This window comes from Macrosteles quadrilineatus, unplaced genomic scaffold (assembly GCF_028750875.1).
Source record: "Macrosteles quadrilineatus isolate MER2022 unplaced genomic scaffold, UCM_ALF_1.0 Scaffold_7__1_contigs__length_78375512, whole genome shotgun sequence".
NCBI lineage: Eukaryota > Metazoa > Arthropoda > Insecta > Hemiptera > Cicadellidae > Macrosteles > Macrosteles quadrilineatus.
In genome coordinates, this window is record NW_026542600.1 from 31,918,098 (window position 1) to 31,935,101 (window position 17,004).

General features: G+C 33.6%; 1 protein-coding gene across 2 annotated transcripts in view; it reads left to right on the forward strand.

Annotated features, from left to right (window-relative positions):
- The window catches only part of LOC128998705 (stimulator of interferon genes protein-like), a 50,376-nt gene extending 35,881 nt beyond the window's left edge, over window positions 1–14,495 (forward strand). For both annotated transcript variants that reach the window (XM_054424955.1, XM_054424956.1), the window contains 2 exons: window positions 4,429–4,530; window positions 14,195–14,495. In XM_054424955.1, the coding sequence (XP_054280930.1) occupies window positions 4,429–4,530; window positions 14,195–14,295 (203 nt within the window). In that variant the 3' untranslated portion in view covers window positions 14,296–14,495. The remainder of the gene's footprint in view (window positions 1–4,428; window positions 4,531–14,194) is intronic.
- The last annotated feature ends 2,509 nt before the right edge of the window (window positions 14,496–17,004 follow it).

Consider the following 17,004-nt stretch of genomic DNA (forward strand, 5'->3'; position numbering starts at 1 on the left):
TCTTAATAGTGTTTATTATTATTGAAGGCATTTATTTAGCAACTAACCCTCACTTTTTTACTTTAATCATAACTCACGGTAGGGCCTTTGACGGGTGTTTGAACCTGTACAAGTCTGCGTTAGCGTATGCTAGGGCTCGTGTGGGTTAATGGTATATCAAATCAAATCAAATCTTTTTATTGTCTTTCAGCTCTACAAAAGCAATTGACATTGTCAAATGGCATCTTATCATTAAAGCATTAAACATAGTCATAGAATAAATAACAGGAAGCTTGATCTTAAATAAATTATTTAAAAACTTATATCTAAAACCTCCAAGGACAAGAACTTATCTACAGAGTAAAAACATTTTAATTTTAACCATGAATCAAGGACTGTTTTGAATTTTTTTATTGGAATCGTTACAGCAGAAGGGGTTTATACGGCTATAGATATAGGGTTGGATTGTGTTTACCATATAGATACGAGGGTGACAAGGTTTGCTAAATAAATTGCCAAGATTCAGTAGGTGTTAAACTGCGGCGGACAGAGTTGAACCCGTCTCGGCAGGTCTTGCAAACACGAGGTCGGGTGAGCACGCCAGCATTAAGTTAGGAATTATAAGTTTTGAGGTTGAGGAAACTACAACATTAATTTGTTTCAAAATTTTATTCGCTGTAAGATTTTTTATTGTTTCTAAATTTAATTTTATTAGATATCCCCAGGTGCGAACGATGATGATGGTACCGTAGCGCTGTTTGTTATTGGTACTGAGTTTACACCTGATTCAAACTATACATTTGTGCTTATACAAATCTGTACCTGTGCTAGATTATAAAATCAATTATGTTATATGAACCCTGGAAACTTCCCAGCACGCTGACTTGAGCTATCCGCTGGCGAGAGTTTTTGACGTCTTTCCCGCTGTAATTACGGAATAGCGTATTTAATCTGGGATCGCCCAAGCCGCCCTCGAGGACCGGGCGGTATGGAATACCCCTCCGGGTAGGTGGGGTGTCCCAGTAGTATTATGAAAAATAATAACTGCAAACTAGCGTTTTCATTCAATCTAATAAGCATAATAATTTGTAAAACATCAGTTGGTATTTAAATTGGGTTTACTGTATTAAACCTATTTGATAAGGGTGTTCAAAAATAAAAACATAAATTTAAATTAAGTTCATTGGACGGAACTTATTCTTACTTGGAAATCTCCTCAAAACAGGATAGCTTTACCAAGTGCACTTAAATAGCAGGAACTGAGCAAAGTACGAGATTTTACAAATGGCGGGTAGATGTCGGTGACGTTTAAGCATTTAATCAGAAGATAATATCCGTTGGGCATTATCTATGGCATAATTGAACAGTACAAACATAAATCCTTTCGTACTTTTACAGGATTTTTGACATTGTGTAAAACTAATTCAGGTTTTGGTGGGTCTAGCAGCTTTAACTCAATTCTCTGTTCAAAACTTACCACCTCACCACCTGCATACTTGGTAGGTATGTTTTTAACTGAATTCATAGTTCATTATTAGCACTAAACAACACTTCAATTCTAAAGGAACAGTGGTATATTAATAAATTAACAAATTGAATACCGGCGCGCGCGCCACGATAACCATAGCAAATCACTACAGTATTCAGGTATCACTTATTTGACTGATCACTGATCAGTGATCAATAATAATTGTGTTGACGGATCGAAGCACTCAGCGCTCACAGTGGCGGCGATAAGAGCTCGCGGGCCCCCTCCAAATAATCTTAAAAAATATTATATATAAAATATTATATCACATGTATTACTGCCTAAACTTGCACTTTAACTTGGTACGGCGTCTCCCGAGGTGTCATCATCGTCTTCCATGATCGCGGCAAAATGACCTATGACATCATCAGATAACAACATTATCGTCTCCCGCGTTCACGGCCCAATCCCTAATATCTCCCGCCCCGTGACCCGTGGTGACGGGGAAATAATTTTTTCCGCAATCGCGGCAAAATCCTAAATATATCTCGCTCGCAGAAAAACGTCAATAACGTCTCCCGCAATCCGGCAAAATATTGAACGTTTCCTGCAGCCACGAAGACATCGTCATCGTCACCCGCGGGGAAATATTCTCGTTGATATCCGCGATCGCGGCAAAAACGTTGGCCTAATCTTTCAATTTCGTGAGCGTGATCCTCGCGGACATAAAAGCTTTAATTTTAATTGGGCATTATTGTACTGAGTATTAAACTACTGTATTGAAATCGGCTTGAGCTTGATTTTCTGACTTTGTGCTTGATCTTTCAAGCTTATATACAGGCTCTGCTCGAGTGCTCGGCTCGAAAATCAACATTATATAAAAATCAACAGTTTCCAAAGCAAACCGATTTTGAACCGCTCTGATTTGGCCCGAAGCCTATAAGTAAGTAAAATTTTTTACCTGACTCGAAGTAAACAAATCTAAAATGTGGCGTAAACAAATCTAAAGTGTAGCCTCCTAATAGTAAGAAATGAAGTGAAATGAAAATCCTTCTTTAGCATCAATGAAAGAATGGAATTATTTATTAGCTAGTGCATCAGGCACCTAGGTTAATTTGCCGATTTGATCGTAAAAAATTGTCAAGTTCATTAAGTTAAATCAGCATTGAGGGCCCTCTCTGGTGTGCCCCACCGGGGTCTAGGAGGATTATATTAATGATTTATCCTCCTAGGCCGGGGACACATTGGTTCGAAATACGGCCCTATTATAAACAGCGCCTTCACGCAGTCCATGAGGACTGTTGATGCAACCTGCATGACTGATGACAATTCTTTTACTTAGGTTGGTAGAGAGTTTATATAGATCGGCCAAATAATAGTGTCAGTTAAGCTGTTGTAAACTACTTGTCCTAGTGCTCTTACTGGGTTTAACAAATTTTCGGCATAAAAAAACGTATGGTCATTTCATATAAATATTGTTATGATAGGGGGCCCGTGTGGCTGAGCCTGTCACACAATTGCGGGCCCGTGTCCCGGTAAAATTTACCGAAAAATCCCAGTCAGGGCTCACGGGCCCCCATAGCTCGCGGCCCCCCCCCCCCCGCACCGCGGGCCCACTATCGCCACCACTGAGCGCTCATTGTGGCAATAGTTAAAACTTCTGTTTGGACGGAGTCCCAAATGCCCTATATCTGTTGCATAGAGCCTGATGCAGCGCTGTGATTGGTAAAATATTTCCATGCAGTTTATATGGGAGTTTGGACTCAATCATACTGAGTCCGGGCGTACTACTGTCCTTCCGCCCCTACCACGCTTGACAACATGAACATAGTGTAAAAAAAAACCTAGCCTGGCTCTGTCCCCGCCCCTTGGTGCTTGCCGCCCTGGAGCGACTGCTCCACTCACTCCACTGTCGCCACGCTACTGGACACAACATTCTTTAACCCTTTCCAAAGGCTTTTCTGCAGAGACTCGGTGGAAAAAACTGTTGTGATCAAATTAAAAAAAAAATGTAATGTGACTGGCTAAAAAAATTATTATTTTGTAAATACAAGCTTATAATCTAGCCATATTTGAATGTTCTATTTACAATAATGTTTAAATTAAGGTTAACAGTGATTTATAAATCTTTTAATAATGTAAAGTATAAATTAATCAGTTTGTATTTTTTAAGTCCAAAATATGGGGCCCGGGCAAAATATGACGGCTCTTGCCGCCCTAACTACATATCCAAGGCAGCGATATCATGGGTTCGTGACCTGGCGCCTAATACTCATATTTACAGTTTAGCTCATTCTTGTACGATAAAGGCTCACCCCTTGCTTTGATATGAGGCATTTGTGGACAGGTTAATTGAAGATTAAAGCAGACAGCTGAAATATCCACTGACTGAAACAGCTCTCTCTGTCTTTCTCAAACATTTGAAAATTAAGATTATTCTTTTAAATAAAAGAGGTTGGCTTTAAGCCTCCTTTTATCCTTGCATTTGCCCGTCCACGCATACTAACTGCCTGTGCGTGGAACATATCCAGCAAAGCAAGGGGTGAGCCTGTACAGTACGAAGGTGAACTGTACTGATGAAATGTTTGCGGCATTGACCAGGATCCGAACTCACAACATTGCTGCCTTGTGTCCGAAGTCTGTGACGCTACCGATCCACTGACTCACCTAAATATATTACTTTAATAAAGTGTTTAGTGTTATTAATTGCTTTGATATTTTTTGTAAGGGGGCAGTCCAAACATTGATCTTCTTACTGCTTAACATTGGCCTTTTGTTAGAAAGCATCATTAGTTGTTAGCCCAATGATCAATAGCATCTGGGTCTGGTAACGATCTTGCTTAGAATTAAACCAACGACTTTTATATTTGTTTGTAAGCACTATGACCACTTTGCTACCTAGACAATTGTTTTTAGTGGTTAAATACCACCTGTAACCTGTAAAAACTACATGGATTAATAACATTTTAATTCTTTTTCAGAAAACAAAAAAGAAGTTATATCTTCATTTTATTTCACCTTGAAAAAGCTCATTAAAGAGAACCCAGAGACTAGGAATGTTATTAAATTGATTTATTATGATGGTAAGTGTATTTTAATTGTCTTTTATCTAAGATTATTATTAAAGATAAATATAGTATTTTCAGTAAAACGCATTCTGATTTTCAAACCTCTCCGTCCAGAAAGTCTTAGTCAATTATTTAATTTTTAACGGTAGTAAAATATAGGTGAATATTTCTTATTATTGATAAACATGATTTCAGTGGGATTTGAATCATAAACTGAGGATATATTTTTTTTCAAAAAAGACATACTAGCCAGATTTATAAGTTTTATTTAGAGAGTCAAACAGTACACATGGATTATCTGTATTCAGTCCTCAAGTCAGAGGTCAAGGGTCAAATTCAATAGCAGTCAGGACGGCTACGCGAGTTACGTGATATTTCACTCAGTGCTGCTCTGTCCAATCCACCAAGGAGTCGGAAAAGGCGTGCATGCGCACTAAAGAACATTTGGCCAACAAAACCACGGGGACCTGTCTCCTCGAGCAGTTTTCGGGCACTCATCATGCTCACTCAAATTCTTCTCTCTCACTCTGGGTAATTACATAATAGTCTAGGACTTGTAAAAATTTATCAGTCGAGAGTTATAGGTGAAATCTTAAATAAATACTGTATACTATCTTGATTATTTAACATTTTAACTTATTTCATTATTCAAATCCAGTTTAAATATTTAAATCAATATTAACAGAAAATTAAAGTTTTTTACTCTAAAGACTGGTTTTCAGGTCCGTGAAAACACGGTACATTAGGGAATCGTTAAACTGTAACAGATAATTCAGTTAACGTCTAAAACAAAACAGCTAAACTTGAATCATACAGGTCCGTGCAAACATGGTTGATTAAATAAGTATTTTAAAAGATCAACTAGTCAATTAAACTAAATCATACAAGTCCGTGAGAACACGGTACCGTAGGGAATTACTAAACATTAACAGCCAATTCATTCAACGTTTAAAGAAACAACTAAACTAATCTCTATAGGTTGGTGCAAGCACGGATGAATAATTAACTTGTTTAGCTAAAGTTAAAACAATCCAGTTAAGCCATAGAATATTAATTATCAGAGGAATATCAACCAATTAAGCGTTTAAAAATAGAGGTTCATAGCACAGACTAATTTTAGATAGTTGAAATTGTCTAAAATCAGAAAAGACCCGTGCTGACTAAATAATTCCTGGAGTATCGATTTTTAGGATAAATAATATTTACTACATGATTCTGGAGAGGTTAGTGTAATTACGGATGATTAATTAAGTATTGTGCTCATAGAATAGAAGCAAACTTAAATCATACAGGTCAGTGCAAACACGGTAACCTTTGAATCAGTAGATAATCATTGTAAATTGTCAATAAAATAATAGTTATTAAACTATCCAATATAGGTTTGTGAAATCACCTGAAGGAAGGTTAATTAAGTCTATTTTAATCACACATATTTGGTGATAGTAGCTTAAACCAAAAATATTCGTGGAAAGAATCCTAAAGGATAGGTGGAGTGTTAAAATAAATATAAATAAACAGTTATTTATAATCCTCTGCAGGTCCGTGAAAACACGGTGCCCTTTAATAATTAATTATTCTTGCTAACTGAGAGCCTTTATCATAAACTCAATCCAGGTCCATGTAAACACGGTACTGTAGGAATAGTTATGGCTTTGATTGATCCTATAAAATTAAAAATCAGTAGTAAATATCTGAATAAAGCTAGACAACTAATTCAGAAAAAATTGTAAACGTTATAATAAGCTATATCCAGGTCCGTGTGAATACAGTACTTTTGGAATAGTGTAGACTTTGTTTGCCCGATAAATAACTACATTAAACCGTGTATTATTTATATTTATTTTAATACTCCAATAATAATTCAATCTAATTACACCCTTGATAGTAAACTAAATCTAGGCCTGTGTGAACACAGCATTACAAGAATAATGTATGATTTGTTTGATTTATAAAAAAAAAGTATAAACCACTATAATAATAGTTTCTAAAATAAAGTATTGATAATTCGCTGTATTTAGGAGGAGATAATTGTTAAAAGTTGAAAGCCTTAGTTTAAAATACGAGCTTACAAGAAAACAATAGTAAACCCAGTGACATTTCAGAGTGAGATATCGTTTAGATAACAAGGTACACGACCCAGGACTTGGCCAACAATGTGATTGATAAAATATACGATTATTATTCCTTAATCCTTGCTGTATACTGTTTGTAGTTACTAATTGGTAAATAGTAACTACAAATCAAGTAAATTGATTTGATTTGATTTGATTAGTTGCTTGTATGAGTAGACTTGGACTAAGCAAACATATTTTTTTTTTTACAAATTTTTTGTAGTTATTTGTTGCTTGCTTGCAGGGACGTAACTAGGGGGGGGGGGGGGGCACGTGGGGCATGAGCCCCAGGCGCCAGTTGTTAGGGGCGCCAACACAGGCACGGATTTTTTCAAACAAAAATTGTTGAAAATATTTTTAATCCGTCTTGTGTTGCAAAAGAAAATCATTATATTTTTATATAAGTCTAAGAAGTACAAAGTTAAATGATGAATGCTATCTGACTGTAATTATACTGTTTATGAATCATGTTAACGGTCCGTATGAACTTGTACAGAGCGAGTATGAGGATGAGCATACTGCGTTGTCTGTCTGTCGTCGATGAGTCACTAGGACGGCACCGGCGCGGCGTCAGAACACTTCCAACCCCCTCCCGGCAACCACCTACCCCTCCGCACACCATCCCTCACACCAGTCACCACACACACACATACTACAAACACAACACTAACACATCGACGCTCGCTGGTCTGACCCATCGATATACAACATGTCTGACCTTGACTAACTGCGTATGTTGTGCACTTAGTGTAGTTGACAACAGTTCATGTGAGTTGACAATCAATGTAAAAAAAAACACTTGTAAAATGGCGTTTGCCGTGCATGTAATTAATAAATAAATAAAAATACTTCATTCTACTCGTAATCAGTTGTTCAGGACACGATTTGCGCGTTACTAGCAATATTATTTTTGTGAATGATTTCGTTTTCAAATAAACTATTTGTCTTTGAAAATACGTACCGTACTGTATTCAATTATTTACCACATATATTATCTAGGCCTTAGTACTTTGAACTTGAGGTTAAGCATTTTAAGACCTAAATACTGTAGTATTAATGTATTGTACCGATGGACAGACCATACATTTTTTAAGAAGATTTGTAAGGAATTGGTTTCAGTCCAATTGATGGGGGGGGGGGGGTGCCAAAATAGGTGTTTGCCCCGGGTACTGAATAGCCTAGTTACGTCCCTGGCTTAATTCAACTGCACCTTCTTTTGCCTACTACATGTAGTTGTGACAAATGACAAATGACAATTCTTTATTGCACATAACATCTGTTAGAGTTATTACAAATGTAATACACAGACAGGTACATTGTCAAGGTTTCTAATAAATAAGTAAATCTAAATAGGTATATAAAAAACCTAGGATTTAGCCAGTAAGTTACCCCTACAAAGCTACAGCATGGTGGAACTGTTTATGTTAGGAGAGGTTGATGAGAGATTGGGTGTCTGTTACCAGGAGTCGTTGAAAAATTCCTCAAGAGTGTAATATGCTTTTTCTACTAAAACTGTTTTGATTTTGCCTGTAAATTTTGCTAAGTTTAATTGCTTTAAGGAGTTTGGAATTTTATTGTAAATTTTTAACCCCATATAGAGAGGACTTGTTTCATATTTTTTTAAATTATGAGTGGGGTATTGAAAAATGTCTTGTCTTCGGGTATTATATGAGTGATTACTAAGATAATTTTGAAACATACCAGGATTTCCATGAACCATTTTTAAAATTTCAAAAACGTATATTGAAGTTAGAGTTAAAATTTTAAAATTTCGAAACAATTGTCTACATGATGTTTTTTTGGGGCAATTTGCAAGAGTTCTGATTATTGACTTTTGTTTTTTAAAAACTTTGTGGACATCTGTGGCTGTCCCCCATAATGTAATACCATAGCTTAAAATAGAGTACACATAAGCATAATAAACATTTTTACATACTTCCAAGGAGGTAACCTGAATTAAAACACTTAAAGCATATCTTGTTGGACTAAGTTTTTTGTTTAGAAAATTAATATGTTCTGTCCATTGTAGTTTACTATCCAAATATATCCCTAAAAACATTACTACATTTGTGGGCGAGGCAGTAGTTTCTGTTCCAGTGGTTGAATTTCTCAATTTGAAAATTAAAACATTAGTTTTATCTTCATTCAAAAGTAAGCCATTTTTTAAAAACCAATTTGCTATTTCTCCAATTGTTTCTTTGACATCATCATGTAAAATTTTAACAGTACTTCGTCTGATGAGAGCTGTTGTATCATCTGCATAAAGGGTAAAGTTACAGATTTGACTTGAAAAATGAAAAGGTAAATCATTAATATATGTGAGGAATAAGAGAGGACCTAGGATTGAACCTTGCGGAACTCCATAGTTATTATTTGCCCAAGAAGAGTATTTGTTCCCAGAGGCGGTTCTAATTACTGTTCTTTGTTTTCTATCGCTTAAGTAAGACTTCAAAAGTTCAATTATTTGTCCATGAAAACCAATTGCTGTAAGTTTTTTGATAAGAATTTTATGATTAACACAATCAAAAGCCTTGGATAAGTCGCAGAACACACCAGCTGTGCACTGTGACTCATCCAAGGCCTTCAAAGCGCAATTTACAAAGTTATTTAAAGCTGATTGGGTATTTAGATTTTTACGGAAACCAAATTGTTCCTTGCAAAACTTGTAGTTATTTTCCAAAAAGCTAGATAATCTAGTGTGAAGAATTTTTTCATAAACCTTTGAAACATTAATGAGATCGGTCTGTAGTTCTGTACTTCATTTAAACAACCTTTTTTGTGAATGGGTACTATTTCTGAGAGTTTTAGTAGTTGGGGAAAAACACCTTCTGCAAAAGATTGATTAATTAGTGTAGCCAAGATGTTTGATATTTCATTTGCTGACCATTTCAATAATTTAATGGGTATACCGTCCCAGCCACAGGCATTACTGTTCTTTAAACTTAGAATAGTTTTTTTTACTTCAATTTCATTTGTTTGACGAAGATTACCTAATTTTGTCACCTGAACTGTAGGATTGTTAGCATACAGATTGATATTAGCACTGTGGCATGTTTGGCAGCTTAAGTATATTGACAATGTTGGAGTACTGATAATTAAACAGTTCCGCCACGACTACAGCATCATCAATAATTTCATTGTTGACCTTAAGTTTAATGTGAGGCTTAACAATTTCACTTTTAACACCTACACCTAATTCTTCCTTTACAACATTCCACATGGCTTTGGACTTATTTTTTGCTTGCATTATATACCTATCATTTGCAGATTTCTTAGCTTTTTTAACAATCTTTTGAAATATCTTTTTGTAATTTTTTACATAGCTTAGAAAATTAGGATCATTACTAAATTTTGCTTCATAATGTAATTTTCTTTTGTTTATTGATGACACTGTTATCCCTAAAGTAACCCACGTTTTTGATTTACTTTTATTTTTTGCTTTAAAAGGTTTAACTGGAAAGATTTCATCCATACTTAATTTAATCTTAGCCAAAAAATTTTTGTAATTGTTATCCACTGAACCATCTAAAGATAAAGACATCAAATTACATCTCAAGCTATTAATAAATGGGGCGATGGATCCTTCAGGAAAACGTCTTCGATAGGATTCTACAGAGTTTGTTGATTTTAATTTAAATTTACTACTAATAGGTAACTGAAGGAATAGAGCATTGTGGTCAGACATAGATAAATCAAGATTCTCAAAAGGAGCTTTACCATAATTTATAGAAGTTAGAAAGTTATCAATGCAGGTTTTTGTTGTTTTTGTTATTCTTGTTGGCTCTTTGATGTTTATCAAGAAACCATGACTACTAATTATATTTTTAAATTCTTCTACTAAATTACTATTCTTTTCTAAAAGGTTAATATTAAAATCAGCTGCTATAACAATTTGTTTCTTTTTTGCCTCAATTTTTAAAACAGTTAGGAAGCTTTGAAATTTTTTAAGAAACAAATTACTAATGCAATTTCCTGGTATTCTATAGACTGATACAATTAACAAATTAAGACCTTCAATCTCTGCAAAAGACCCTTCAAAGATAAACTCCTCATTGAAAGTTTTACTTAGATCTTGTCGTGATATGGTAGAAAGGGAATCATGGACTAGTATACAAGATCCACCTCTAGAGTAATTCCTGAAAAATCCATCCCTCAAACTGAAATTGTGTATTCTATTTAACAACAGTTTATTTGATTCTTTTATATTATGTTCATTAAAGCAAATTATTTTAACATTTTTTGTGCTTTCTAATAAAATATTTATCTCTTCAAATTTTTGCTTAATTCCTTGAATGTTGTAGTGCATTATACAATTACTTAGATTTTTTGACAACATACTTATGTGATTATGTGCTATGTTTTTTGTGTTGTTGTCTCTTTGAACATTAAAAAAGAATTGTTAGATTCAAATTTACTATGAATAGGAGTGCTAATTTGTTTGCTTAAATCTAAGTTTATGCTAGGATGTACATTGTTTGGAATTTTTTCAACAGGACTATTTCTTAAAGTAAGGCACTGAACATTTTTAGGATCACCATTGCTCTGCTTTTCACTTAACTTCACCACCTCACTATACTGTAGCTGGTCTGGAACCACAGGAGGGTCGTTTTGCAGGGTTGAGTGTAGGGTTGCCTGAGTTACAGTTGCTGTTGAATGAGCGCTGATGGGTTGAACTGCCGAAGGGGTGACTATAGATGGTGAAAGTACTATGACAGGTTGTGATGTAGAAGTGGTGTTTGGCCTGTCATCTTCCAGCTGTCCATTGCCATCAGTGTCTGGGATGGTAGGAGTTGCAGATATGAGGGTTTTGTAGTGATTTCCGATAGATGTATATAGACTATTCAAAAAATCACAGTAGTTTAGTCCATTTCTCAGGTGGTTTCTAGATTGTTCCTCAAATACAGTTATTTCAATAGGCGCTCCTGTCGTTTTATGAAACTGAACTATATTTTTTGCAAAAGCATCAACTGGTATTCTGTCTCTTGAGCATCCCATTGGAGAACATATAAGTTTTTTTAGTTGACGCTTCTTAAGGGGAGATGCCCAGTTTTTCGGTCAAAAAATTAATTTTTTGTTTATTGCATTGAAAAATTCGTCATCTTTTCCTGATTCAGAAAATATATAATTTTAATATATTTACTACAGTCTAACAATCATAAAAAATAATGTAAATAGTACTACACACTCGGTTTTAGTCACAATGGGCTGAATTAGCGTCAATTAAATTTATGTTAGAAATTTAATTTTGTTGAATGGTTGCACTGAATAAATGTTGTTGCTAGGTTAAATAGTCAACAAAAATCTTTTTCTGTTTGTTTTTCTTTCTTCATAACATATGTGTATATAATAATAGTGCTGTTTGTGATGAGGAATAATGTGGCATAGGGTAGGCCCTAGGCTTGACTTTAAATGAGTTTTTCCGAAACTGTGTTTTTTTAATGTTTAGGTACCATTTTCCAGACTACTATAAGTACCACTGACTTCAAATTTTTTTCTGTTACTTAGGACATCATGGCCCACAAAGTGTACTAAAAGTTTGCTTCTATGTTTAAAAAAACATTAACAATAAAATTAATTAATATTTGTAAAATAGTGAAAAAAATTATATATTTTGAAAATTTTGATAAAATATGATTATTTTGTTAGAACATATTTAAATTAGTACAGTTTGTCTTAAATGTCAATACAAATAAATAGTTAAAATTTGATATGCATAGCTAAAAGGGTTCATTCTTAAATGGTACCTAAACAACACGATGTTTACCCATATAAAATGCATTAAATCTAAAAAGTGGGCATCTCCCCTTAAAATCTTGAGTCAGCTCCTTAAAAGCTAGGTTATAATCTTCCACTTGAGGTTTGTTGTGAAACTTAGCTTTGGTGACCAAGCCATATACAGTTGGGCCGTCTTTAACTGTCTGACAGGTAAGGTGTCTGTTGAGGAAGTCATTAGGAGTGGGTTTTCCAAAATGTTTTTTAAAAGCCACCGCAACTCCTGCACTCATATTTTTATTGTCAAAAACATCTGCTGAAATGCAATGTGCTAGTGCAGTAGATTTATTTTGTTTGTATTTCCTAATAGATTTACCCATAGAAGATTCTGTGATTTTGATTGTTAGACTGACACATATACTTTTGTACTCTACAATAAATTACTATATTGTACTGTCACCGACTACAAAACACCAGTAATACAAATTGTGACATTGATATTGCATTGACACTTCGAAAAATCAAAGCAAGCTGAAATCTTAACTGTCAATAACAGTAAATAGCTTACAGAGCCGCTAAATATCAATTTAATATTTAAAAATATTATAGTAATTTATTATCTGAAAATCTTGAGATACAATTAAAATCATATAACATTATTCCAGTCTTATTGTAAGACCATATCTACAACATAACTGACACTCTTATCCGTGGATATTCCTATCTTTACTATCATAATTATTTTACTATAGCTAAGACTATCTCCTTGATAAACACCTATCCTAGCTAACTACCAATTAACTATCTAACCATCCTGCTGTTATGTTTGTGTCATACGGACTTATAGCACTCATTTAACAAAATAAAACTTACTAATTCTCTACCTACAACTTCTGATACTGTTCTTTATCTATGTTCGCGTAAGGCAGACATCCACAGTTATTAGTTTTACAAGAGTCAGGACTATCTCTTATCTCTTTCTAACCACATTTATAACTTCTACTCCCACGCTAACCCTTTAATCAGTTAACCAAAAGTTGCATTCTTATCTGTTTCATATCCTCAATGGTGATTGGGAATTCCGAATGTGTCTGAGTTTTTACACCCAAACGCAATTATTTAAACAGAAAATAGCATTGGAAAAAGGAGAATTTAGAATTTAATACTTCCTATTATAAAAACTTTGATTTTTGAGATCTGGAACAAAAACCCAGCTCGAGTTTACATCCAGGCAACCTATTTAAGACGTTACCATTTGCTTCAAGATCACTCTTGAGCAAAAAACGTCACAAATTTAAATTTAGAACCCATTGCATTTAGTGCTCTTTAAAGTGCAAGTTCACCGAGAAAAAAGACTTGGTTTTAAGTGTGGTTAACTTTATTTAATATAGCCTATATGACATTTGTATATAAAAACTCCTACGGTACCATTAAAAACATTAAATATCTGTGTATATAATAACTATCCGGGTTGCTCTTATCCATTTTCTCTCCAGCACATTTTTCTGTTGTTATGCAGAATCTCCCTTAATTGTTTATCATAATCAATTATTTTACAAAAAAAAAACAGATCATCAGTTTGCAAATTAACTATTTTTGTTTATCTTAAATACGAATATGGAAAATAAATAAAAGGAATTGATTGTTTTGTTGGGAGCAAAAATGTTAACAAAAGAATATCTGATCAGCTTAAAGAGAACTATTCAACCACAAAGATATCAGGAATCAATTACTTTCAAGTTTCAATAATGAGCTTGTTTTAATTAGGTATTTTTTTTAAGAAAAAAATATGATACTTCTATTGGCCGACCAGTATTTTCTTGATATTGTTATTAAGTGTAAACTTTGCCTTGCAGATGAACTAGGAGATGTTTCCATTGCAGACATAGTTAAAGAACGAATATTAAAGATAAAAGACAAAGAGAAAGAACAACACAATGGACAAGATGGACTATAATGACAAACAACAAAATTTAAGAAAATGAGGACAAGAAGAGAAAAACAAGGGTAAAGAAAAATAAGGAATTAAAGTAACACAACTTTTTCTTGGATCCAATTTTTATTTTTTTTATAAAATGTGACAAGCACAACCATCAAAATATTTTATACATAAATTTATAACTATGTAAATCTAATTGACATGTTGTTAACTTTCTTCTAAAGCAAGACTTTTTGGAAAATTTTGAATGAGTGAAAAAACTATGCAAAATTTTAAGTGTGGTATTAGATGATAGTTTGAAAACAATCTTGTTAGATCATTTTGATTGAATTGTAAATTTTCACCTCAGTTTAGTGCCATGTTTTAGGGTAGTATGACTTGAAGAATTTCTATATATCTCACATTAAGGTATAATGTTAAAAAATATACAGAAAATGTTGTTAAGTCTTAATGAAGCCTTGCCAATATGCTCAATGTATATTTTATAGTAGCAAAATTTATGTTAATAAGAATCCTTATTTTTCAAAATCCTTAAATTTTACTAATGATACAGTATTGCTGTAACAGGGGTATCTGTTTTACAACTATTGTAGTTGAACTTAGATTTTACTAAACTAGATCCTTTGCAGGTCTTGTTTTCAACATTTAATATGTTGTCTTTCTGTAGAAGTAAAAGCTTTAGTTTTACTTTTATGAAAGCTTTTATGTTAGATTGGTACAACTTGAATATAAAGTTAATTAATTATTAGTTATCCGAGATGTGCTGAAGATGGGTTAATAGAAGGCACATTTAAAATTAAAGTTAAATGCCTTGGATTAAAGTGTTAAGGTTTTGTTAGTAAAACAAGTACTAATAGCATTAAGTACATTTTAAGTTAATTTAAAGTAGAATTAAGTTAATTTTAAGTAAAAGTAAGTTATTTTATTTTTTTAGTTGAAAAATTGTGCAATTTCATACTGTCATTTACTTACTAGTATATTGTGGCGTTATTTCATGTAATATTGTACATTTTAGTATCCAATGGGTGATTGATGAGATCTGGTTTAGCCAAACTTGAGTTTAAATACAGGGTATTTCAAATTGTTTTGCTAATCTTAAAAGTCTTTTTGATGAGATACAATTTAATGGTTTAGCTGCAGCACGGCAGGGATGAACAGCTGACGCTTAATTGGTTTGCTTGACTGTAGGACCAATGGCAGTTGTTGGCTGGTGTAATTCAATATATAAAACAATATAAACAAAAGGTTTTTACCGTTGTGAAATCTGAAATGTCACAGGAAATTGTAAATACTAACTCGTAACATGATATTCCCACGATTCCGAGCTGACATCTTTGGTTATGGTTAGTTGTGTGTGTTCCAATTTGATTTTTTATCTTCGTATTACACATTTAGCTATATTCGTATTACACAACTGACTGCTGATAACTAAACCTGATCTCATCAACTGCCCCTAAGTACTTTCATAATAAAAGAGCTGAACAGTAATTAATATAGCACAAAGCTCTCATCATGTCAAGATGAGTCGATTTCCGTGTTAAGGCAAATAAGAGATCGTCTAGTTACTTGCTGACAATCTATTGGGTTTCCTTTCCTCTAATAAATTTTGTAAGACGGTATGAAAGGTATGACAATTAATTATAAACTTTGTTGACAAACTTGTATAGGTTAACCAGAGTAAAAAAGGATCGAGGAGCAGCAGCTTGAGTTGTTACCTCACTTTAGTCCCCCCCCCTCCAAAAAAAAATTAATAATACTCAAGGTGTTTTCTGGCCAAACTGGAAGATATGATTGATAGGCTATTAATATGATTCAAACATCATGCAACATGCGCTATTGCATTGATTATCCTATAACCACTTAACATAATTATAAGGAAATTGTATACAACTTTGCACACTATAAAAACCCTTATTCAGGACCAGAAGTAATGTTTATGTGGTAATTGCACCTTGAGTCTAGTGTACGCAACAGGATAAAACTTGAAGGATCTATTACCTATCAGATATTGGATTTGTTTGTATTCATTTTCTTTATTTTGACTTATGTTTGTCAAACAAAGGAATTTAGATGGTTAGCAATTAAGTTTTGTTTTTGTACCATTGAGTGCCTGTAAAATGTAATTAATCTTTTGCAGAAAACTTGGATAATGACTGATTTGCATTTACATTTTGCTGTCGTACCTTGTGAGAAATTATTGCAACGTAGTTAGCATTTTTCCTAATAAAATAATGTATGCGATTACTTGGGTTTTTTTACCTCCCACTTTATAATAGTTTTGAATAATATGATCGGTATAGTTTTTGTTATTACCTTAAGACAGCAACAGCAGCTTGTATTTTAAGCTTAACATGAATGCAAAGTGATGGTAGACTAATCAACACTAGTAGACTTTTCATCCCATTATAGAATCTGAAGCTTGTTTCTCCATGTCTAGTTCATGTTGGTGACACTAGGAACTAGTTGGTGTTTATAATTAAATTGCTTTATTCAGCAAAACAAGGTTTTAAATAACTGATATAACAGGATACAAATTGTAAAAAATAAACACGAACCTAGTGGAACTGGAGAGAGTTAACAATACAGGGTGTCCATAAAATATTCATCTGGTTTTAAAATACTTTATTGAACTTACAGATTAATGAGTGCTACTACAAATTGTATGGATTGAAAGAGACAGATCTCAAGTTTTGTTTGATCACGAAGGTTGCTCAATAATCTGCCTGT